This window comes from Aquila chrysaetos, chromosome 13, assembly GCF_900496995.4.
Source record: "Aquila chrysaetos chrysaetos chromosome 13, bAquChr1.4, whole genome shotgun sequence".
NCBI lineage: Eukaryota > Metazoa > Chordata > Aves > Accipitriformes > Accipitridae > Aquila > Aquila chrysaetos.
This window is the reverse complement of record NC_044016.1, coordinates 40,763,087-40,784,781: the sequence shown is the minus strand read 5'-3', so window position 1 is coordinate 40,784,781 and position 21,695 is coordinate 40,763,087. Positions and strand designations below refer to the sequence as shown.

Sequence of the window (21,695 nt, the reverse complement as noted above, 5' to 3'; positions counted from 1 at the left end):
CCGTACCGGTACTGTGTGGCCATGATGGGCAGCCCGTGGGGGTGAGCCTTTGTGGGGGTCCGCAGGTGGTACTTGTGGGGGTTGCTCCTAGTGGGATGGGGGATGCTGGTACTGGGAGTACCAGTACAAGCACAGGGTGGGGATGCTGGTACCAAGGCAGGGATGCTGGTACCAGTGCTGGCACAGGGTGGGGATGCCAGTCCTGGGGCTGTGATGTTGGTGCTGGGGTGAACCAGGGTGCTGGTGCTGGTACTGGGACAGTGATGCTGGTACCAGCACAGTGATACTGGTACTGGGTCAGTGATGGCGGTACTGGGGCGGTGATGGCCGAACTGGGCCGGTGATGGCGGTACTGGGGCGGTGATGGCCGTACTGGGGCGGTACTGGGGCGGTGATGGCCGTACTGGTCGGTGCCGGCAGTGCCGGTTCCGGGGCTGTTGTGCCCACTTCTAACCGCTAGGGGGCGCAACAGCATCAGGCGCTGCCGGGCGGTGGGCGTGGCCTCTCAGCGGATGGGGGCGTGGTCTGTTCCCTGGGTGCGGGGCCTCAGTGCGGTTTCGCCGGCGTGGACGGTGGCCGCGCGGGGTCAAGGTGGCGGAAGCGGAAGTGGCGTTTGACGAGCGGGGGGACCGGCGCCATCGCCATCATGGTGGGCAGAGGGGCATTCCGCGTACCGGACCGGTGAGTGCGTCTCCCCTGTCTTCTCCTCACGCAGCTCCGCGGCTTTCTCCAGGCCTAGGGACCTCCCGGGAGCTGCCCCGGCTCGCTGCGGCGGCGTGGGGCCCGGTGCTGCCGGCAGCCGCGGGGCCTGGCCGGGGCCTGGCCGGGCCCTGACAGCGGCGGTGCTCCGTGGCTCATTACATTGAACGTATGGCAGCCCTCGGGTAGCGGGGAGCCGTAGCTTACAGCTTGGGGGACTTCGGGGTGGGGGGGTGAGGGTCCCCGGGCCTGGGGGTTTTGAGGGTCCCCGGGCGGGGGGGGTAGCGGGGCCGGTCCCCGGTTCAGCCGTTTAACGCCTCCGTGTTGCGGGTTTTAGGTGGACCGACTATCTCCCGCTGGGCAGGAGGATGCCGGGCACCCGCTTCATTGCCTTCAAAGTCCCCCTGAAGCAGGTAAGTGCCCGCTGATGCCCTGGGACTGTTTGAGGTGGAAAGCGGCCATGGGAAAGCATCACTTTGTGGAGACTCAATGAGCGAATTCCTTCCAAAAAACGAGAAGGAGCATCACTAGATCATTTTGTTGTTTAATTTTGGTAACTGGATCATAACCTGCAGGAAAGAGGAGCACAGTGTGGTAGCTGCTGTTTGAGCAGTCAGAGCGTGTGACAGGATGGCGGTGGCATTCATGCTGTGGGGGTGATCAGGAATGGCTTCTGGGGGTCTTTGGCAGCTTTCTGGGTGCTAGCAGCACCACCCAGGCACCCCGGATACAAGGACGTCTGTGCGGGTCGGCTCTGTTAGGGCAGGGTGGGTGCTGCGGGCAGCCCCCACTGGCACTGCCAGGTGCCCAGGGGCTGTGCAGCCCAACGAATGCAGTGCCAGAGCTGAATTTTGGGAGTGGAGGCTGTGAGGGGTCAGTGTGGCAGTACCGCTGCCCACCCGGCTGTGCCTGGAGGTCCCTGCCACTGCGTGCTGGTGTTGTCCTGCAAGTGGGGTCCGTTTACCCAGTGTGCAAACCAATAACACACAGAGTCGAGGTATTTTCAAACTAATTTCATTGAGCACATGAATGGGTGCCTGTCTCAAGACAGTACACCTTTGTCTTAAAAATCCTCGCATTTATATACTTAATTAATACATATTCATTGTTATTTTCCTTAACAATTGGTTCTTTCTTCTTCCCCCCTCATGTAAATTAGTGCACAGACTCAGTCTTCTTCCTTCATTGTCTTCTTTTGAGTAGGTGGTCAATGAGTCGGTGGTCACAATCTCCCGCTGTAGGAATTACCTTTTACCTACTTCTTCCCTAATCTTGGCAGTTCCAAGCGGTTCTTCAAGGTTTATTGACAAAACCACAATCCATTACCTTTTCTGACATAAACACAAAGCTCCATTGTCTAGTAGTTAGTTTCTAAACCCTAAATCATGTCTAGTTATTGTTTCCCTATTTTAAATATTAACTGATGGGGGCTCTACACAGGACTTTAGCAGCTCCCTGGTTATTTCAATCATATTATATATATTAATTGATAACACTGGGGCGAGCTCTGCTCCAGAGTGGTTTGAGCGCAGCAGTTATGCCTAAAACAAACACTGTGGGTCATGTCCGTGGGGGTTGCGGAGCTTGTGATGGGGAGCAGTGCTGTTTGCTCACCTCCGTTTGAGCTGCAAGCCTATTTTATAGCACATTTGTCATGCTGCAGTGTTTCGCCACAGTATGAAACCTTCAGTCAGTCCTGGAAAGCCTCAGCTGAACAGTCCCAAAACAGTGAGGGCCTGAGCACATCCTGGTTTGGCTTGGTGTAACTTGTGCGTCAGTCTGCATCTGCCTTTGCTCATTGCCTCCATCTTTCTCTTTGAAGGGATGATCTTTGGGAGTTTCTGGAGCATGAACCCCTTCCCACCAGTCGCAATGCACCTGCATTTAATGTCTGCTCTTAAACGTTATATCCCCTCAGAGCTTTGATCAGAACCTTCATCCAGAGGAGAGATTTTCCCCTCGTGACCTCATTAAGAAAATCAAAGAGCAGAAAGAAGAGCTGGGCCTGATCATTGACCTGACGTACACAACTCGCTACTACGGGCCAGAGGTCAGTCTTGGTCTTACTGTCGGGGGAGTGAAGCCCTGTGTAAGTCCTGATATTGCTGATAAAGTAGAAGATGTTTCTTGCAAGAAGATAACTTTAAAGAGTGTGATGCACTTGAATTCTCTGGCAGGGGATCTCTAATTGATAAGAAATCTCTAATTGATAAGAATCCTCATGCTTTTTCTGGAAATTATTGACTTACTTTCTTGTAGGAGCTCCCAGCCACACTCTGCTACTCAAAGATCTTGACAATGGGACATGAAATACCAAACAGGCACACCATTTTTCAATTCAAATGCGTTGTAAAAAAGTTTTTGAGAGACAACAAAGACAATGGTAAGTGTGGATTTCCCTTATGTTGCTGTTGTTGGGAGGGGCACTGCAGACTTGGAGGCCAGGGATGTTTTAATGAACAGCATGAATTTTTTTTCCTTCTCTTGGCATGTGAATGTCAAGGCAGTAAGGTTGGTTTGTTATGGTAAAGGAATTCATGCTGGCTCTCTGATAATTTGGCAACGAGTCCAGTTTTAATTGAGTTTGAGACTCCATCTCTAGACTGGCTGTAAATACTGATTGCTTTTTTGGTAGCGGTGTAAGCAGCAAGCTGTTAGTGCCTGGGAAATGTGGGATAGCTTTTTGTGGAGCTTTTAAATACATCCTCCCTGCAGTGAGCTGTGTGACCATGCAGATGAGTCACAGAATTAAATGAGTTAATGAGCTGAATTGGTGGCGCTAATTAGACATAAATATAGTGATGCTGTGTGATCGTTTCTGTTGATTTACACTGGTGTCGCTGTTGGAGGGCGAATGCAAATGGGCTTGTTCTGGTGGGATTTTGGAGAAAAAGCACTTAAATATAACCTGATTGTTGTGCATTACAGATAAACTCATTGGAGTTCATTGCACGCATGGCTTGAACAGAACTGGCTACCTGGTTTGTAGGTGAGTCGTCCTTAGTCAGACTGAGTTAAGTGGTGGCATTGCCAGCTTCTTGTTGCTCCAGGAGGAAATAGTGTTGCACCAGTAAAACAAGAGTCAAGTGATCTGCGTAGTCCCAGACTTGCAAGGATTTAAAGCTTTTCAGCTTCGGGAAGGTGGTTGTTAGGGGGCACTTTTTATCCCTGATTTCAGCAGACCAAATGCTGATACTTCATTCTGGCATGTAAATAGAAGCTCTAAAAACTTCCCAGTTACTCTTTCTTTTTGAATCATCGCTAACCTGACAATGTTTCCATAGTTAATTGTGTAATTAGAGCTTTCTTGCTGATCTGTTCAGGTACCTGATTGATGTTGAAGGAATGGACCCAAATACTGCAATAGAGTGTACGTATGTGTATGTTCTTGTTCGATGTGAAATGTTTATCGTGGACTTGCGGTTTTAGATGGCCAAAAGGTTTGGGCTAGCTCCAGGGAGGTAACTGTGTTTTAGCTCTGTGTGTGTGTGTATGTGTTTTCCTGTCGTGTAGAATGGGAGCTGGAGGAGGGGAGGTGTTGGGGGTTCTTTGAGGTAATTGGAAAGAAGAAATTAAGTTTATGGCCTGACTGTGGAGCTAACCAGAGTTGAGTGAACGTGGGGGGGCACTGAGCACAGGTTGGCTTGAGCTGTGCTGCAGCTCTGCCTGCGTGTCTGCCTTGTCACAGGCTGTCATGCAAAGAGTGGTATGCTGAGTGGAATCACCCTATGTGACCTGAGTGTTGGAAGTATCGGTTGAAGGGGTTAAAACCCTTCTAAAGGGTTTAAGTGCTCTGCAGCCCCAAAGATGACTTGTACAGAGCGTCGTCGTAACTCAGACCCGTCTCTCTCCAGTGTTCAACAGAGCTCGAGGGCATCCTATAGAGAGAACCAACTATATCCAAGATCTTCGGAAAAGATCTGTAAAAAAGTAAGTCTTTTTGTGTGCATGAGCGAGTGCATATGCCCAGGGAGAGCTGCTGTCAAGCAACAGATGTTAAATGTGACTAGCTCCTAGGAAAGGAGGTAGAACGGCTCAGTGGGTAAGGAGGAAGGTGGGCATTTGGAAGACCTGGGTTTAAAGATCTCCACAGGCCTGCTGCCCTTCCCTTTTTTCAGGGAACAGTGATGCAAAGGGGTGGGTTTTTTAAGTGTAAAAGAGCTGTTGTGATTACTTGGTGAATGGTTTGTGGACACAGTCAAGACATACAGAATTCTTCTTAAGGAACTGCGGACTAAAGAATTTGGGTTCGGGCCCCTTCAAAGAAAAAGCCAGCGCTACACCAAACACTAAAAAGCAGATGGCCAAACATCATCCGCATCGTTCGAACCAGTCCCCCTTAGCGGTACCCAGGTAGGTTTTTGCTTCTTGCCTCTGTGCATGCTGTTCAGCTGAACAGACGGAACAAAAAGAGCTGCTTTCTCACTTTTAAGAAACTTAAACTTGGATTTTTACAAGCCACAACTCACACAAGAGAGCACCCGTTGCCTTGCTAGCTCTGCTGTGGGGGAAAAAACCTTTCTGAAACTTGTCTAGAGCCTATGTTGAAGTGTTCCTTGTGTCTGCAGCAGCAAAGCTCTTTGCCTCTGAAGAACATACTTGTGCCTATAGATGCAGAGTAACGTAACTGACAGTGTTGGCGCTAGTTCCCAGTGGGGCTGAAAGGTTCTCAAGCTGTGTGAGAGGTTTCAGGGCCAAGAGGACTTTGAATTGGGTGCCGAGCGAGGCAGCTCTTCCCTGAGAGTGAAGCGGTAACTCTCTTTCTGTTCCTAGGCTCCTCCTGTCTCAGCAGGGATGGCAGGGGAACAGTGAATGCAGGTAAAGAGCTTCCTCTTGACCTGGGGTGTGCGTCCTAGATGGGAGATGACCTCTGGCAGCTCCCAGCTCTGGGGGAGCTCCGAAACCATCTTGGGAGCAGATGCGTGGTAGCCAGTGCCTGCTTCTGGTGGAGCATTGGGTCATTCAGCCCCGCTCTTCAGGGGCGTGCAACATGTTTCCTGCTGAAAAGTTCCCTTACTGTAAGAAATCAGCATGTAGGAAATAAGCTGCTAGCTGGGTGTTCTTCCTGGGTGTCGCACTGTTCAGGCTGTAGCAAAAGGGCCTGGGTGAATGTGGAGGGACCGAGGGGATTCGCAACCGGCCCTTTCGGGTTCAGTGTACAGAGAGACTGAATGGGGCCATGACTTCTCCTGGTACTGACTTCTCAATTTTTCTTCCAGAAACTCCAGCAGCGCCAAGAAGAAGCGCAGGCAAGGCACCAAGGCGCAGGCACGACACCAGGAGCTGGCACGCGAGCATGGAGCGACGGAGCAAAGGCAGCCACGCAGTTTGGCAGCGAGGAACTGTTGGCTTTCGTTGCCCGCTAAGGAGCGGCACAATGGACTGTCCTTTCCTGCCCAGAGCTCCCACCTCTGCCCATCCCAGGAAACGCGAGCGGCCAGGAGACGCAGGCGCCGGCATAGGAAAACTGTTGTGACAGCGTAGGGAATGTTGTATGCAACAGAAGCCTGTCCAGGGCTGCGTCTTCACCCTGGAGGAGCTCCAAGATGGGTCTCTCGCCGCTTGAACGAGCGGCTTTGCCGTAACTTCCACCAGCAGTTGGGAACTGCAAACGCAGATGTTCTTAACCTTAACACAGCTCTTTTTAAAAAAATTTTTTCCCCCCCCCCCCCCCCCCCCCCCATCCTTGATACTTTTACAAACCTCACAGAAATTTTTTAATCCTATGTCATAGCGGAGTCGTAGCTCCGCTCCTTGAGGGATGCGGAGAATAAATGTGGACCCAAATGCAGCTGGAATAATCCTAAAGAAACATCCTCCGGAGCGTCCCTTTAACCTTCAACAAAAAGGGCTTTTCCTTGATTTCCTCAATACATAACAAGAAATAAGATTCGGCCTGAAACTAGGTGAATTTTTTTTTTTTTTTTTTTTTGCTTTTCACCCGCTTTTGCTAAAGTAAATTTCCGCAGTGCGTAAACCTCGAGCCCTGGTTGTGGAGCAGTTCTTTCCCCCCCCGGGATGGGCCTGACAAGCCCTGCAGGATGCGCTTCGGCTCTCACCCGAGCGGAGGGTTGTTGGGCGGTGACCTTTAGCCACGCGACCGGACCGTTTTGGGGTGAGAACGGGTGTTTTCGGGGAGAGAAGAGAGCGGTGCAGACGGGAAGGGAGCTGCCCCTTTAAGGGTCAGGGCCGGCCTCTGACGCCATGACGCCGGGCTTTCCGCTAAGGGAAAGGAAGCGGCCCCTGGGTCGGGCGGAAGCGGGAGGTGGCTGTGTCGTGCCCGGATGTCGCGACGCCTTTTGATTGGTTGCTGAAAGCGGGGGGGGGGGGGGGGCCGGGGCGGCGCTGTCGGCTTTCGGCAACAACCCGGAAGCGCTGAGGGGAGGCGGCGATTGACGGCGCCTTCCCGGCGGCAGGTCAGGGCTGGGCCCGGGCACTGGGGTCTGCGGGGGGTCCCTTCCTCGCTTGAGCGGCCAGGGACTGGAGGGAAGGCTGTCTTTGGGGATGGGAGGGGGCCATTTCTCTCCTGGTGGGCCGGGCGAGGCGGGCTCCGGTTGGGGGAGCGGGGGGGGGTCGTCTCGTATCGGGGTTTCCTTCGTTGGGCTCCAGCCAGGGGGGCTCTGGCTGTGGGTATCTTTCCCTTTAGGAAGTAGGATCTGGTTTGGGGCTCCCCTTGCTCTGTTGTGGGGAGCTGGGAGCCCGTGGGGGCTTTGGTTGGGGGATCTACTTTTTTTAGAGGGGAAGGGCGTGGGGGGGGGGGGTGCTGTTCTGGGAGTGACAGACAGTGCTGGGGGGCTCCTCTACTCTCCTTTGCAGGAGAGAGGCTGTGGGAGTTCTGGAGAGCTCTGATTTGGAGAGTGGAGTGGGTCTTTCTCTTGGTGGGCAATGGCTGGGGGGGTGTCTGTAGTTTGGGGGCTAGCAGCTCGGGGTGAGTGGTTTGGGTGCTTTCTTTATCTTGAGGGCTGCTGTGGGAATTAGAGGGGGAGCCCTGGGTTGGGAGCTCCGGGAGTTACAGTGTGTGAGTGGTGTCTGTTTTCTTCTGGGGGAGAAGGACTGTGGCACTTGGCAGTGGGGCTTTGGTTTGGGGAGATGGCTCAGAGCTCTGGCTTGGGAGAGCAACTGAAGCCACCCCACCCAGTAGAAACATCAGTGAGGAGCAGAAGCTGAAGCCCACTCTGAGCTGTGGTTCTGTCGCACCCCATAAGTGAGCGCTTTGGCATGGCAGCCTCTGGCAGGACCGAATCCCACAGCCCTTATTTAGGTCAAGAAGCCTGTGGAGGCCCTTCCAGGATATGGGCTGAGAAATGTGGGCTTGCCTGCCTTAAAAAAAGGGGCTTCTGCTCCAAGGTAACCCTAGAAAGGCAACTCCTCTCTGCTAGTCGGGATCCTCTGGCAGTGCCTAGCTCAGCTTGGGACCTTTCCTCCATTTAGGAAGGAGCCACAGTAAATCATGATGTTGTGTATGTGGCAGTCACATTGCTGGAAGGCTTGTAAGGTGCTCTGGATTCAGCGCTGTGATTTCGTAGAGAGTTTAACCCTTACGCTGGTCTGGGATGGCTTTTCCAAGGGAAAACCGCTTTTGGTGCGGGGGAAAGAGCATTGTGGAGCATTTCTGGGCTCACTGCCCCTCAAACAGTCTTGACGCTTCCTCTGCTTCGAATTTATCGGCTTGTGCCATGGGGCTGTGGGTGAGAAGGGGTTTGTCGGAGCCAAGCAGGAGGCAGACGCATGGATCAGGTCGAGGTGCATTCCTGGGGTGACGGGCGTGCCTCCTGCAGCATGGGGGAGAGAGGGATTGCAACTGTGCCCGGGCAAGAGCAGTTTGGGATTGAGCTTGTTGGGTAAGGACAGATCTGCTGAGCAGCAGGAGCTGGAAGGTAGGCCTTCAGCTCCATCCTCTTCTCACTGCTGTGTAAGCAAAGTGGTGAACGCTGCAGTGTTGAAACCCTGTGTAAAGCTGCTTCTGCTCGAGTCTGACTGAAACACTTTGGCCATCTCAGCCCAGACTAGTGACCAGCACTTGTTCTGTTGTGTGGAGAGACAATTGGGAAGGAAGTGCTGCTTTGGGTAGGATGTGGATGGGTCAAACCCTAGCTTGAAATCAGTTACCAAGGACTGAACTAGAATTTGTGGCTGCCTTTCAGGTAATAAAGCTAAATATCCAAGCACTGTGCCCAAAAAGAGCTGGACTTCTCCCAGCTTCCTCCCTCAGGACCTAGCTTGGCCCATGTATTAAACGCTTTTCTGCTGAGGGGAGGTGATTTCTGTCAAGGAAAGACAGTCCTGAGGAAACTGGATGAGTTACCTGGTTTACGCTGGTTTTGATGCACTTGACTTTACTCCCACCACAGAGTTTGTCAGCCTTGCAGCAGCTTTGATGTGTGTCATTATGCCTGACCACGCCGACATCAGCCTCCCGCCGGAGGAGCGAGTACGAAGACTGATCCAGGTGGGAAGCGCTGTGGAAGTGAATGAGGACATCCCACCACGACGCTACTACCGCTCCGGAGTGGAAATTCTCCGCATGGCGACCGTTTACTCGGAGGAAGGCAATATCGAGCATGCCTTTATTTTGTACAACAAATACATCACGTAAGAGCAGCATTGCTTCGTTTGCAAGTAACTTGTGTCGATACAAGGGGTTGTGGGTTTGGTATTGCATGTTTTGAGCATGTCTAAACACTGTGAGGCCTTGCTGAGCTGGAAGAACTGGGTTCTGTCCAGAGCTCTGCTCCTTTTGAATTTCGATTCCCACAGAGGTGAGGATGCAACTGGTTAGACTGACGAGGAGATGTCATAAAGGTGTGAGGTACAAACCCACAAATGCTGCTCACCTCTTTGGAGGAGGGTTGTAGAAGTTTCCTTTTAAACCAGGCTGATCTTGTATTCCTCTGTCCCTCTGCTAGTGGAGACTCCTGTCAGCAGGAGGGAGGTTTTGTCTCCCTGCATGTCAAAGCTTCCTGGTGTTTTATCACTGCAGAGTGGCTAGATTGGCCTCGATTGTCGCTAGGTTGGCCGAGACATCATACGGATTAGCAAGGATCCGTGGTAGAGGATCTCGGTATCGGGTGTCTACCTGGAAAGGATCTAGGCTGGTTGGTGGTTTCTCTAATAAACTGCCTTTGGAGGGGAAGCCTGCTTTACACTTAAGTTACTACAGCCTCTTACAGCAGGCAGTGAGTTCCTTCTTCAGGTGGAGGGACCGGTTGTAGGTTTAGTTTTACATCTCGGGTAGAATATAATCCCTCCCCGAAACACACACTCATACACCCAAGCCATTCCTTGGAGGGATGTGGGGAAGAGTTCTGGGTCGAAAGAACCTGATCCCAATCAACTGGTGAGTTTCTTGGGTACTGAGTGCCCTTCTGGAAAGCCCCAGATCATATATAAACCCAGCCAACACCCTGTTTGGTGTTTCAGCTGCCAGGTCTCCAGCTGTAGGGTCTACATTCTGTGTAGACAAGTGCTGAGCCACATATTATCGCTGTCATCTCCGCAGCTGCCCAGAAATGAGCCATCTTGGGTCTGAAACCCCACTGCCGTGCCTGCCGAGCCAAAGCGTATGCCGTGCTAACGCGGTGACGTGGTGTCAAGTCTGGATCGTGTCTCAGCAGCCCAGAGTATGACTGGAGCAAACATGTGCCCTTCTGTGTAGCTGTGCCTGTGGGTGCTTAAAGGGCTGAAAACTGTGATCCTCAGAAAATATCCCAATGGCATGGAGATTCCTGTTCCTGTAGGTTTTTTAACCAAAAGCCTGTCCCTCCCGCTTTCGCCCAGTGTCACTCTGGTATGGTCTCTGCTGTGCCCACGCTACCTGCTTATCCAGAATGTGGTTGGCATCTCCATGGGCATTTTCTCTCCCTGCCCCCATGTGCAGAGTTCCTGCCCCTTAAATCCAATGCATTTTTCTCTGATTAGCTTTTCTTCCTGCCTTGCACTTCCTGAGCTTTTATGGGCATTGTAGTGAGTGCCCTGGGAGGCTGCACAGGGAGCTGGGAAGTATAAAACCCTCGGGAAGATTTCCAGGCTGGTTACATAGCTGGGGCCAAAGGAGAAACTGTTTAACTAAACAAATGAACTAAAAGCACCTTTGCTGTTTCATTATAGCAATGATAGGTGCTGGCATGTTTTCTCTCCAGCAGCTTTCAAATGCTCATGGTGTTTACGTTAGCCTGGCTGCTGGGCTACCAGGAAGGTGAAAAAACCTTCCCTTGGTGTGATTTCTCCAGTGCTGATGAATATGAGCTGTTGCCCTGGATTGTCCAAAGATACAGATTTAACGTCACGGTCTCATTTCTTTAAATGAAGATCTGAAGCGGTAGCTCAAGTGGTAGACTTGATGGATGGTTTTCTAGATGTCCTTCCCCAAGGGGCATGATCCAGAAGGCAAGAGCAGGGCACTGGTAATTGGAGCCTCTCACGGGACTTGCTCTGCTCTCCCCTTTCTAGGAAGGGGACTGGAATTCTTCCCCCAGTGCTTCAGCCCACATCTGCAGTTTGTGCTGTGGCTGTCCTTTCTCAGAGTCCAGCTCCCTGCTGGAGTGTATGGCCTAGTGCGGGTGCTTTCTGCATCAGGCTGTGCCTTTGGGAAGGGGAGGACTCCAGCCCTGAGAAGTATGTGAGAGGTTTTTAGCATGGTGTGTTTGGTGGGAGTGAGCGCATCGTCCTTGGGAGCGAGGTGTGGTCTGTGTAGCTTTAGGAAGCTAGTTTTCTCTTTACTTCCCTATACAGCACTCCCCAAGGCTGACTTCAAGGCCTGAATTACACAATGAGACTTGTGTCTTGGTGCCTGATTTGGACAGCCGTCAGCTTTGAGACAGTCTTGTCTAGTCATGGGCTAATCTCAAGATGGATCTGCACTGGGATTCCCATTGAGGCAGCCATTTCCCTGCTTGGCCTTCAGCCACCTGCTTGATCTTGTGCAGGTCGTTTGGCTGCACAGCAACGATCTTTCCCATGGGGAGACAAAGCTTGTTGCCCAGCCCTCGTGGCGGGGGCAGGAGGGTGGCACGGCTATCTCTGAGAATAACCAGTCTGGACTTTTAACACATGCGTCTTGTCACCTTGTAAGACATCTGCTTGCTTGTCTTCTTGAACAGCTTCTTCTGTGTTGATCTGAGTGGATGTTTTCCTTGAATCGCCATCAGGCACACTAGGTTTGATTTTGCTAGAGCCAAATAAGAAAGAAAAAAAAAAAATAAGATGGGAATTTTCTGTGGTGTTTGGGCTCCTGGTTTGCCTGCGTGGCTGTGAGCTGCTAGGATTGGCTCCAGGGGTTTGCGTGGGGTGTTGCAAGGGACTCGAGAAATGCCGGCTTGGCAAGCATGCCGTAGCAGCGCTTAAAAATAGCCTGTGATGTGGCTGCTCGGTGCCAAACAGCTGCTGCTCATAGTGGACTCGGGAGCAGGCGGAGGTTTCAACAAGCCCAAAACTCCTGGCGTTTCAGTCTTGCCAAGCCTCAGCTGGGCTGTCGATAGGAAACGTGAACTGTTCCTGCCCTTCGCCTGCCTCCAACCCCAGCCTGCTGCTGCCTGGTTTTGCCCCAAAGTTTTTCTCTGGCTGCCTGAGTCCTCGTCTCATCCTGCTGCCCACTTTTTCCCCCCTTCCCAACTTGTGGAAGCCCAGCTGTCTCTGCTGGTTTTTCCATCCTCCCCAGGCCAGCATCTGCTCTTAATCCTTCTTAATTAATCCCTTCCATTTTAATCTGCTAGCTGTTGGCAATGATCAGAGCCTTGTTTTGTCTCCTCGACACAGTGACCTACTTCACAACCACCAGCCAGGAGCGGGGACCTTTCTCGGTGTTTCGGATTGAGTGACAGCTTCTCCGTGGCTCCGGGCTGTGACGTGGTTATGCTGATCCTGCGGTCTCTGGCAAGAGCATCCTCACGCTCTCCGTGGCAACCAGGAGCCTTTGGGGGTTGCAAAAAGTCCTTCCTTTTCCCAGAGGACTAAGGTTTTGAAGCAGCTGGGTTTATTTACTGCACACACAGAGGCTTCTCAGCGTGAAGAGTGTTCTCACTCTGTCCCCCCTGAGTTTTTCCTGCTTGGCTCTGCTTGGTTGGTTTGTGCTGCTCCCTGGGGCATGGTCTAGTCCTCACTACCGTTATTACTTGTGCCTGGGCATGAGGCTTCTGTCTAAAGGAGCTGGAGAGCATCCTCCTTCAGATGCTAAAGTGCTGTAGCAAAGAGCCACGAAGGAGGGCAGGGTTTTTTGCATTATGCCCACAGGCTTTGTGGACACTCGGAGCACATACAGCTCCACTTGCAGGAGACAAGGACTTGCAGCTAAGCTCACCGTGAGCTCACTCTGAGCACGCAGTCAGCAAGTGTGCCACTGGGGACTTGTTTGCAGAGGTAACTCGGGGATGGCTCAAACCTGGGGAGCCTCATAGAGCTGAGCCAGCATGAATTGTGCCATGTCTGCGGGCTTTATTCCTTGTTCTAGTGCTTGCAGTACTCTTTCTCTGCATCTTCACCACTGTGTCCTGCACAGCTCCCTGGAAGGGGGGAACAGTTATCGTGTTTGTAGAGAAGCCAAAGATTAACCTGTTCGTAGTTGTTCTGGGAGCGGGATGATGTTGAGCTCAGTCTTGATTTCCCTCCCAGAAGTCTGCACAGAAATAGCCCTGCTGCCTGAAATATTGCCCTGACCTTCTGGGGTGGTCGGGCCACAGAGCCAAAAGACTCCTGATGCAGCAGCTGGGGATGTTGCGAACTTGCTTTTAGCTTACCTGCAAGTTTTTTCTTTTCAAGGTCTGAATTAATTTCCCGATCTCTTGCACAAACTGTTTGTTCCTCTGTACAGAAGGACAGTGTGAGCACTGAGTCAGCCGAGTCCTTGAACTTGTGTGTAATCCCCTTGGATGCTTGCAGAGGTGTAGGCAGGTGCCCAAGGACCTTCCTGAATCGCTGTCAGTGTCCTTGGTGTTTTAGACCGGCTTATTAATGTTTTTGTTCAAAACAAATATATTTATCCCTGAGGATCATCTCCAAAGTCCAGGTGGAAGAAAAATCTCCTGTGTGAGGCGCTCCCCTGGGACTGAGCGAGATCTCCAGTGTCTCGAAGAGCTCAGAAGGCCATTATATGATGGAGGGTTTCCTGCAGAAAGGCAGATGACTGTCCTGACTGTGGGGAGCACAAGGCCAAGGAGGTGGCGGAGCAAGGGGACAGTGCTGGAAGGGAATGATCTGTACCGCCAAAATGTCACTTGCTATCTTGTATTTGTCCCTTTCTGCTGTGATTCAGAAGTGCAGTTTCTCTCCTGTGTTTGCAGGCTCTTCATTGAGAAGCTGCCACAGCACCGTGATTACAAAACTGCTGTCATACCTGAAAAGAGGGAGACAGTGAAAGTAAGTAGTAGCATTGCCAAGTCTTCAGTGGCTGCTGTCGGAAATGTTTTGGGGTCGTCGACTTTGGGTTTTCATGGCTCTGGGATGAGCGATCCACACAAACGCTGAGAAGCCTTGGCTTGACCAGGCAGTCCTGACCCCTTGGGAGTTATGGTTTGGGGGATTCTTACCCTGTTACACTTGCGCTGGGCTGGCTGTGGTTGTCCAGTTTACTTTCTGTTGAGCACTGGGGTGTCCTTTCTTTCCTGTTAAACTCCTTGCTTTTTAAAGACCACATGGCTTTTCTGTGCATGGTGGCTGGATGCTCCATGTGGTGCTCCTCAAGGGATTTGCCAGGGGATCCTTGGAGATTGCTCACAGCCACAAGAAACTACCGCTCCTCTGCTCAAAATTGACCAGAAGAGCAAAGGACAATGCTGCCTAAGCTCTTGCTCAGTATTGTCGGCAGTGCTGTCTGTGCCACCCAGCTACAACGTGCCTGTCTGCAGCCTGACAGCCTGTCTGCACATGGTGGTGGAGCTGCTCGGCCCTTCCTGCCTCGTGAGCGAGTGGATGGTTTATAATCTCTGGGTGCTACATGTCCATTGATTCTTGCATCTGTTCAGGTCTTGTTTTTCTTGCCTTGGGGCTATCGTACTCTTATGACTGTGTTTCTTCCCTTCAGAAACTGAAAGAAGTAGCCTTCCCCAGAGCTGAAGAGCTCAAGGAGGAGCTATTAAAGAGGTACGCCAAGGACTATGCTAAGTACAAGGAGCAGAAGGTGAGTGAGAGGAGACAGGAGGCCTGTGCTCCCCAGAAGACCCTCAGCCACCAAGGTTTGGAGGAGGGCAGGTCTCCAGGGCTCCCTGGATGCTTTGAAATATGAAGTCTGGGTAGCCCCAGCTTGCAGGGTCCAGCCTCATCACCTGCAGCACAGGGCTGTCCCAATAATATGTCTGCTGCCATTATGCAGGTGAATCTGTCAGGCCTCCCTGCATCTCTTCATTGTGCATCCTGGAGGCAGTCTGAGCTGGGATTGTTGTTTGGTTCTTTTTTTCTCTTTGTCCCAACATGAGGTCTAGGTCTTATAATCCAGAAACTCAGCAGGCGGTTGGTAACAGCATGGGCAAGGATCTGGGGTTCTGTGGGCTAAGCAGAAAACTCTGCAGTCAGTTTTGCTGCAGACAAGTGCAATTTTTGAGATGGGATAGAGGGAAATTAACCTGGAATTATATTTCTGTGGAAGAGGGAGGGTAAGGCAGCAGTTTTACTGCCCTGGTCTAGCTGGCTGTCCTGATGGAAATGCGGATCTCTGTTTTGCAAGCTGAAGCTTCCTTGCCGGGAGTGCTGTTTGCTGGTTACCTTTTGCAGACCCTTTAGAAGTAGTCTGGGATTGCTGAGGGTCTGCAGTGCATAGGCTTCGTATTCTGCCTTGGGCTAGCATTCCCCTGTTTGCTGATGTTGGCGTATTTCTCCTTGCAGAAGGAGGAGGAAGAGGAATTTGCACGCAACTTGGCTTTGCAGCAGCAGCTGGAAGAGGAGAGAAATCGGGTAGCCCTGATGAAGCAGCAGCAGGCAGAGCAAGAGCAGTTTCATGCCTTCGAGGAGATGATTCGACGACAGGAGCTGGAGAAGGAACGTCTAAGGATAGTGCAGGAATTTGGAAAGCCAGAGCCAAGTCCTGAGTCTCTGGATGGACCCCTCATCCCTGGCGTGGAAAAGCCCCCAACTGATTTAATCCCAAAGGTTCCCGTCTCTCCAGTTGACCCCGCAAGTCCATCAGCAGGGACTGTCCCATCCAAACCTCCCGTTGTGGACAGATCTTTGAAACCTAGTGCTTTGGGGAGCACGGAAAACAGTTAGTACATCTCGGTGCACCCTTCTCCCTTGCTGGGGCTGAGCCAAACATGGCCAAGGAGCTGATTTGTCTGGAACGCTCTTGGAAGTATCTGATCATGGCTCCATCCCTTCTGGGGGTTTGGCCTTCCAAGTCACTGGATGTTCTCCCCGTTGTCCAGTAAAGGTTTGCAGGGCTGGGGAGAACTGTCTCCTCTTGGGAATCGGTCCCCCATCATTCTCCAGCCCAGTCTCTGCTGATCTAGATTCTACAACCTGTTTGGTTTTTTCTAGATCCAAATACGTGTTGGAGATTGGGGTTTAGTTACTGGCTAGGCTGACCGAATTCTCTTCTTCTGCCAAATATGGCTCCAAAATACTGATTGGGACATTTCCAAATGACCAGTGACACATTTTACTTTAAATTACATTTTGTAAGTGTTTGTGGTTACATTTTTGTTAACAAAATCCTAGGTTTTTACATGCTGCTGAAGGTTTCTTTCTCTCTATGTGTCTCTTTCCCTGTTTTGAAAGAGGTAGCGACTGTGCTTTATGAAGCGTCACAGTGACTTCATATGTCTGCAACTGCCATTGTAAGGGTAGACATTAGAGCAGTTAATGTTTCCAGGCTGGATTTTCTTCTGTCTAGTCCCTTCAGATACTGACCTGAGGGACCATTTCTCCAGCATCCCTGACTGTCATTGCTCATTGTGCTCCCATTCTCCCCACAGATGCAAGTATGGATGTCCTTCGCCAGGTCATTGTCCCTAGGGAGCTCTGCCAGAAATTCCTCCAGCTAGCTGATGCCAACACAGTCCGGGGTGTGGAGACGTGTGGGATCCTCTGCGGTAAGCTGGTAAGGTGGTAATCCTAATTAAGATCCTGAAAGTGGTGGAGGGGCCTTTTGTCAAGGTGTGCAATAGCTTTGTAAATGGCTAGAGGACCCGACTATTGCTACGGAAGGCTGTTGTGCAGTTTCACTGATGACTAGGCTTTCAAGTGAGCGTTAGGGATGATCTGCCTCTCCTTTTCCTCCCTTTTACGTTAGGATTTCTGCACAATGAATGAGGTGCCGGCTACCAAGTCCCTGTGGGTATTCAGCTTCCCCTCTCCTGTTGAAGGCTGTCTGCTGGGTACCTGCTTCAAGCACTCCCGTGTTGCCAGTGGTAGGCAGCTCCAGTGACTTGGCCTTTTGGTACCAGCAGGACTGAGGTGTCCCAGCTATGAACTAGGACCCTCACCCAGACAAGGCTGCGCAAACGCCGACTGGAGACAGTCCTCCCCCAAAAAAGTTTCCATGTACAGGTTTCTGTTGGCACCTCCAGCCTATCTCCCCTGTGTCACTTGGGGCTGCTTTGCTTGCAGAAGTTTGCTTTGAAATGAAGTTGTTTGATGTAGCAACTTTCTGCAATCCAGCTGCTTCCAGACACTTGGTGATCATTTAATTATGAGGCATCATCTTGGAGTGAGTAGAGAGATTCGCTTTCGTGGGTGTCCAGGACTTCTCTGAGCTCTTGCGGGTGCTCTGCATGGCAGAGAAAATGAAACAGAAAGCTGTGGGTCATGCTGAGACTCAGAAAATCCTGCAACCCGTTTGTCAGTAACTTGGAGTTACCATTTCTGTGACCTGTAAATGGACGGTAGATGCATCCGTGGGCTTGTTTCCAGAGCTGCCGTTCCCCTGGCTGGGCCCCTGAGTGATGAATGCAGAAGTACCGCGTTCCCAAAGCTTAGGAAATTACCTTTGCACCAGTGGGCGGCAGCAGTGTTTCCTGCTTCTGGGGTGTCCGGTGGGTAACAGCCTCCCTGTGCTGCCTTGCAGATGAGGAACGAGTTCACGATAACCCACGTCATTGTTCCCAAGCAGTACGGAGGCCCCGATTATTGCAACACGGAGAATGAGGAGGAGCTCTTCGTGATCCAGGATCAGCATGGCCTTGTTACGCTAGGCTGGATCCATGTGAGTCTCTTGTTCCTGTTTCACTTCCCGACTGGCCTTGCATTCAGCTGGGAGGGAAAGGGGTGCGTGGAGCAGGGTGATGGAAGAGAATTTACTGCAGGAGATGCCATGAAGCAGGCAGCATCCTCTGGATTTCGCCCTCTGGAGCAGTCTCAGTCACTACTCACACTGCTGGAGAAATCCAGATCTGTTTGAAGTTTAGGTCCCTTCCTAAAGCATCAGGCCCTTTGAAATTGGGATATTGGGCATGAAGATGAAGCTCATGTTTTATCCAGCTAAAAGCTGACTCCAGAGGCACTGTTGGGGCATCCTAAGTTCCTGCTGTCAGCGCAGGGCCTCTCCCGTGATGCATCCCCGTAGTAGCGCTGCTTTTCACAGACAGCTGTGTGCTGCTCTGCTGCGGGATGTGCCAGTTCCAGATTCCTCCGCTGGCTTCAGCGCTGCCCTGCTGCCTGTCCCCGCGGAGCCTTTGGCAGTCGGATTGGTGCCAAGCAAAATGTTTGGTGCTGCTGAGTAATCTCTCGAAAGCAGCAGCTGCCTCGCAGGCTTTGACAAATAAATGCCTGCTGCGTGTGTCTGATACGTGCAGGGTGTCTGCTTTTGGTGTTAACTCTTCAGTGACGGCCCTGTGACATCCAGGCACCCTCAGGAATCCCTTTGACCTTTCTGCTGGTCTTGGCAACAAAAACTTAACAGCAAAAGGGGAAAGACCTTTCAGCACGAGTTAGGCTGTGAAATCTAGCTGTCAGACGGAGTTTGGTAAGGTGGTAGCTGTCTGTGATCGTACAACCCTTGGCCATCATGGTGGAATGTGATATCTTGAAGTGCCTTGGCAGTATGTTACACTCCTGGTGATGCTGTGCCTTAGGCATAGCTGCACTTCAGAAACGTGTGAAGTGCCCTGCAGGGAGACATGCATGAAAGCAAGGACAGCGTTGTGCCTTAAAGTTTGACTTTCCGTGGGACATGGCCAGAAATGTAGAGCTGCTTCTGTACCTATTCTAAATAGAAAAGAGGAGCAGATGTTTTGGGACAATCCAGAAGCATTTTCAGTGTGCAAGCATGTCCTGTGTGCCATCTGAGGAGCTGTGTCTCTTCTCTATTACAACCTTCTCTTGGCAGATGCAGTTCCTTTGGACTAGTTCTGCAACCCTGCTGGAACTTCCCCTCTTTTATGCTGCCCTGTGTTTCAGACTCACCCCACGCAGACAGCCTTCCTCTCCAGCGTCGACCTGCACACGCACTGCTCCTACCAGATGATGTTGCCAGAGTCCATTGCTATTGTGTGTTCTCCGAAATACGAGGAGTAAGTATGGATGTGGGGTAGGGAAGGCCTTTCCCTCTGCCTGTGCAGCCCAACCAAAAGGTTGGGCAGGAGGTCTAGCTTCTCCAGAAGTCATTGAAGCTTTATTTACCACAACCCTTCCTCTATCAGATTCCTGGTGTGGGAATAAAATGTCAAGTCACACAATGAAAGCTTTACCAAAAGAGTCTGGAAGAGCATGTGTGATCTGAGAGCTCTTCTGAGCTGCTTTGGGGGGATGTGGGCCGTCGTTGTCCACCCGTGAAAGGAGATGAGTCTGCAGCCATAGGGCTGGGGAGAGCAGTGTCCTGGGCAGAGGAGAGTCCTGCAGCACGCATCTCTGCTCTCGCTTGAGATGAGCAGACTCAGGCATGCTCCTTGAAACACAGAAGGAGGTGTTTCTATTTGCAGAGGCTTGAGCTACACAGAGCTTGTGTTTTTACTCTAGGACAGGGTTTTTCAAGCTGACGGAGCATGGTCTGGAGGAGATCTCTTCCTGCCGGCAGAAAGGATTCCACCCGCACTCCAGAGACCCCCCTCTCTTCACTGTAAGTCACGCCACAAGGCGGTGGGGGCTGTAGGACCGCGAGTCAGCATATTGGACAATTCACTTGAATTTATATCTGTGGTGAGGTGCTAGGCTGTGACCCAGGACAGGAGGGTCAGCCTGGCAGGGGCTTGTCTCTTCCTAGCGTTGAGGTGCAAAAGCTTTCTAACTTGTTAGCATGTGTTGGAGGTGCGATGCGGAGCACTTCTCTGCAGAAACAGGTCAAGGCAGCGGCAAAGGCATGTATTTGAGAGAGAGAGAGATTTGTATTTGTGTCCTGCTATGGTCTCTGTGTGGCACTGGGCAGGGCACTAGTTCCTGGTCTGAGAGGGCTGTTCTGTGAAGGATGCTGGGTGCAGGTTGTGTCAGGAGGTAGAGGAGACTCATCTGAGCTCTGGGAACATATGAATAACCCCCTGTCCCCTCTTTCTCTTCCCCTCTCTTTCAGACCTGCAATCATGTGTCAGTAGTCGAGAGAGACGTGGTCCTGATGGATCTCCGATAGGCCTCCTGCCTTAACCACTTACAGAAAACCAACTACCTTCCTTCTAGGCCTAGAGAATTTTTGTTTTTCCTCCTGTAGCAGATGATTTCTACCGTGTAGTGACCCTTCCCCTTTCTCCCCTAATAATCACGGTGAAATCGGTACCCTGACCTCAGTGGGAGCACGTGAAACCTCAGTGCCTGGCGTCAGGCTGGTGAAGTGGTGCTGAGGTTCAAGGTGTGGGGAAAAGCTAACTGGAAATTCAAAGACAGAAGCTAACACTGAAGCAATTGTTTAATACTCTAATCTATGGCTTAAACAGCTGCTTGGGGTGGTTCCCTGTGATTTGCTGCAACCATGAGGTGCGGAAACCTCTTCAAGTGCTTTCCAAAGTGGGACTTGCCCGAATTAACCCATGCTTTGTTTTGCCTCTCTCTCTGGGTTGCTGTGGTCTCAGTGCAGCTGGCTGGAGTAGACAAGTCTTTGCTATAGTTTAAGATTAAACCTTCCTAAGCCCTCTCACTCCACGCAAGAGCTTATTGCCGCTGAGCTGGAGTGAGTTCTGCTTGCTGGTACTCAGGTCTTTGCCTGGTGAGGTAAGAAGGGGCCCCACCTCCTTTGGGGACCCCCATTTCCGCGTTTCAGGGGAGAAGGTGCCTGGATGCGGCACTGCTTTGCACAAGCTGCTTCATTCCAGCAGATGTGAGGGATGTCTTGTTACTTTATTCCTTTTCCTGGATGGGAGATTTTCTCCGGCACTTGGGCTGCCCAGCGAGGGCTTGGGTTCGACTTGCTGCTGGTGTTACCGTGGAGGAGGGTCTCGGTCTCTTGGCTGCAGTGCGGTCGTGTGAAGGCTCTGTAAGGCCATCGCCTCTCTGAGACAGGACTCCAGCAGGTTTTGCCGCTTCAGTCCTCAAAGATCACAGCGCCCGATTGCCTCTGCACTTCTCAAAACAGTATGAAGTCTGTCCTTGCCAAAAACAAGCACTCTGTGATGTCGCCATTATGCGGTACACCAGCCAGGGGCCTCTTCCGAATTACTTTCGTTGGACGCTGAGCAGCAATTTTCCTTCCCTGCGCTATCCGTGCTGAGCCTTCGCCCTCGCTTCTGCCAGCGTTGAAAGCAAAGAAGCAGTATTGAAAGGTGGAAGGCATCTGGCCTCAAAGGGCTGAGCGTGATCCACAACATCTCCACATCCTCTGGCAGGATGCTCTAATGATCAGCATGTGGCCGTGCGGGGAGGGGAAGAAGGCTGGAGTTGCCTTCCCACCTGGCATGCATACATACATGTTCTATATGTCAAGTCCTTGTACTTCCACATACAAAATTCTTTGGTGTACAGTTTAACACAGATGGATTGTATTATCTTGGCTGGGTTTCTTTTGCCACTTATTTTCTTTGAGCTAATTCAGTGGGTTGGAGGGGTCTGGTGTGGCTGAGAGTGGGGAGGGAATCGATTTATTTAGGGGTTGTGTTTATTTGCAACAGCCACCTCCTTGACTCCTGCGTGACAAACTACTGCTGCCATCATTTTTG

The 21,695-nt window shown here is 51.6% G+C and overlaps 2 protein-coding genes across 6 annotated transcripts; both read left to right on the top strand.

Annotated features, from left to right (window-relative positions):
* The first annotated feature begins 564 nt into the window (after positions 1 to 564).
* DUSP11 (dual specificity phosphatase 11) lies at positions 565 to 6,587 on the top strand. Of its 3 annotated transcripts, XM_030034858.2 has the most exons (10): positions 565 to 681; positions 1,037 to 1,112; positions 2,618 to 2,749; positions 2,959 to 3,082; positions 3,628 to 3,688; positions 4,023 to 4,069; positions 4,554 to 4,629; positions 4,924 to 5,052; positions 5,473 to 5,517; positions 5,919 to 6,587. In XM_030034858.2, the coding sequence occupies exons 1-10, from the start codon at positions 647 to 649 to the stop codon at positions 6,181 to 6,183; spliced, it is 990 nt and encodes a 329-aa protein (XP_029890718.1). In that variant the 5' UTR covers positions 565 to 646; the 3' UTR covers positions 6,184 to 6,587. The 3 variants fall into 3 exon arrangements, with proteins under 3 accessions (XP_029890718.1, XP_029890719.1, XP_040984244.1); XM_030034859.2 differs by lacking the exon at positions 5,473 to 5,517; XM_041128310.1 differs by lacking the exons at positions 4,924 to 5,052; positions 5,473 to 5,517.
* On the top strand, positions 6,498 to 21,529 carry LOC115349950 (STAM binding protein). 3 transcript variants are annotated; one of them, XM_041128308.1, is made up of 10 exons: positions 6,498 to 6,605; positions 9,051 to 9,291; positions 13,974 to 14,049; positions 14,714 to 14,809; positions 15,511 to 15,886; positions 16,596 to 16,720; positions 17,687 to 17,824; positions 19,018 to 19,130; positions 19,576 to 19,675; positions 20,123 to 21,529. In XM_041128308.1, the coding sequence occupies exons 2-10, from the start codon at positions 9,077 to 9,079 to the stop codon at positions 20,177 to 20,179; spliced, it is 1,296 nt and encodes a 431-aa protein (XP_040984242.1). In that variant the 5' UTR covers positions 6,498 to 6,605; positions 9,051 to 9,076; the 3' UTR covers positions 20,180 to 21,529. The 3 variants fall into 3 exon arrangements, 2 of the variants coding, with proteins under 2 accessions (XP_040984242.1, XP_040984241.1); XR_003926283.1 differs by lacking the exon at positions 6,498 to 6,605 and adding an exon at positions 6,982 to 7,115 and having other exon boundaries at positions 18,947 to 19,130; XM_041128307.1 differs by lacking the exon at positions 6,498 to 6,605 and adding an exon at positions 6,991 to 7,115 and having other exon boundaries at positions 9,053 to 9,291.
* The last annotated feature ends 166 nt before the right edge of the window (positions 21,530 to 21,695 follow it).

Excerpts from the sequence above, each read along its gene's own strand:
- DUSP11 (XM_030034858.2), top strand. The coding sequence starts at position 647 with ATGGTGGGCAGAGGGGCATTCCGCGTACCGGACCG. Across the intron at positions 682-1,036 it reads GCATTCCGCGTACCGGACCG|GTGGACCGACTATCTCCCGC; the intron begins GTGAGTGCGTCT and ends TGCGGGTTTTAG. Across the intron at positions 5,053-5,472 it reads TCCCCCTTAGCGGTACCCAG|GCTCCTCCTGTCTCAGCAGG; the intron begins GTAGGTTTTTGC and ends TTCTGTTCCTAG.
- LOC115349950 (XM_041128308.1), top strand. The coding sequence starts at position 9,077 with ATGTGTGTCATTATGCCTGACCACGCCGACATCAGCCTCCCGCCGGAG. Across the intron at positions 17,825-19,017 it reads TTACGCTAGGCTGGATCCAT|ACTCACCCCACGCAGACAGC; the intron begins GTGAGTCTCTTG and ends CCTGTGTTTCAG. Across the intron at positions 19,131-19,575 it reads TGTTCTCCGAAATACGAGGA|GACAGGGTTTTTCAAGCTGA; the intron begins GTAAGTATGGAT and ends TTTTTACTCTAG.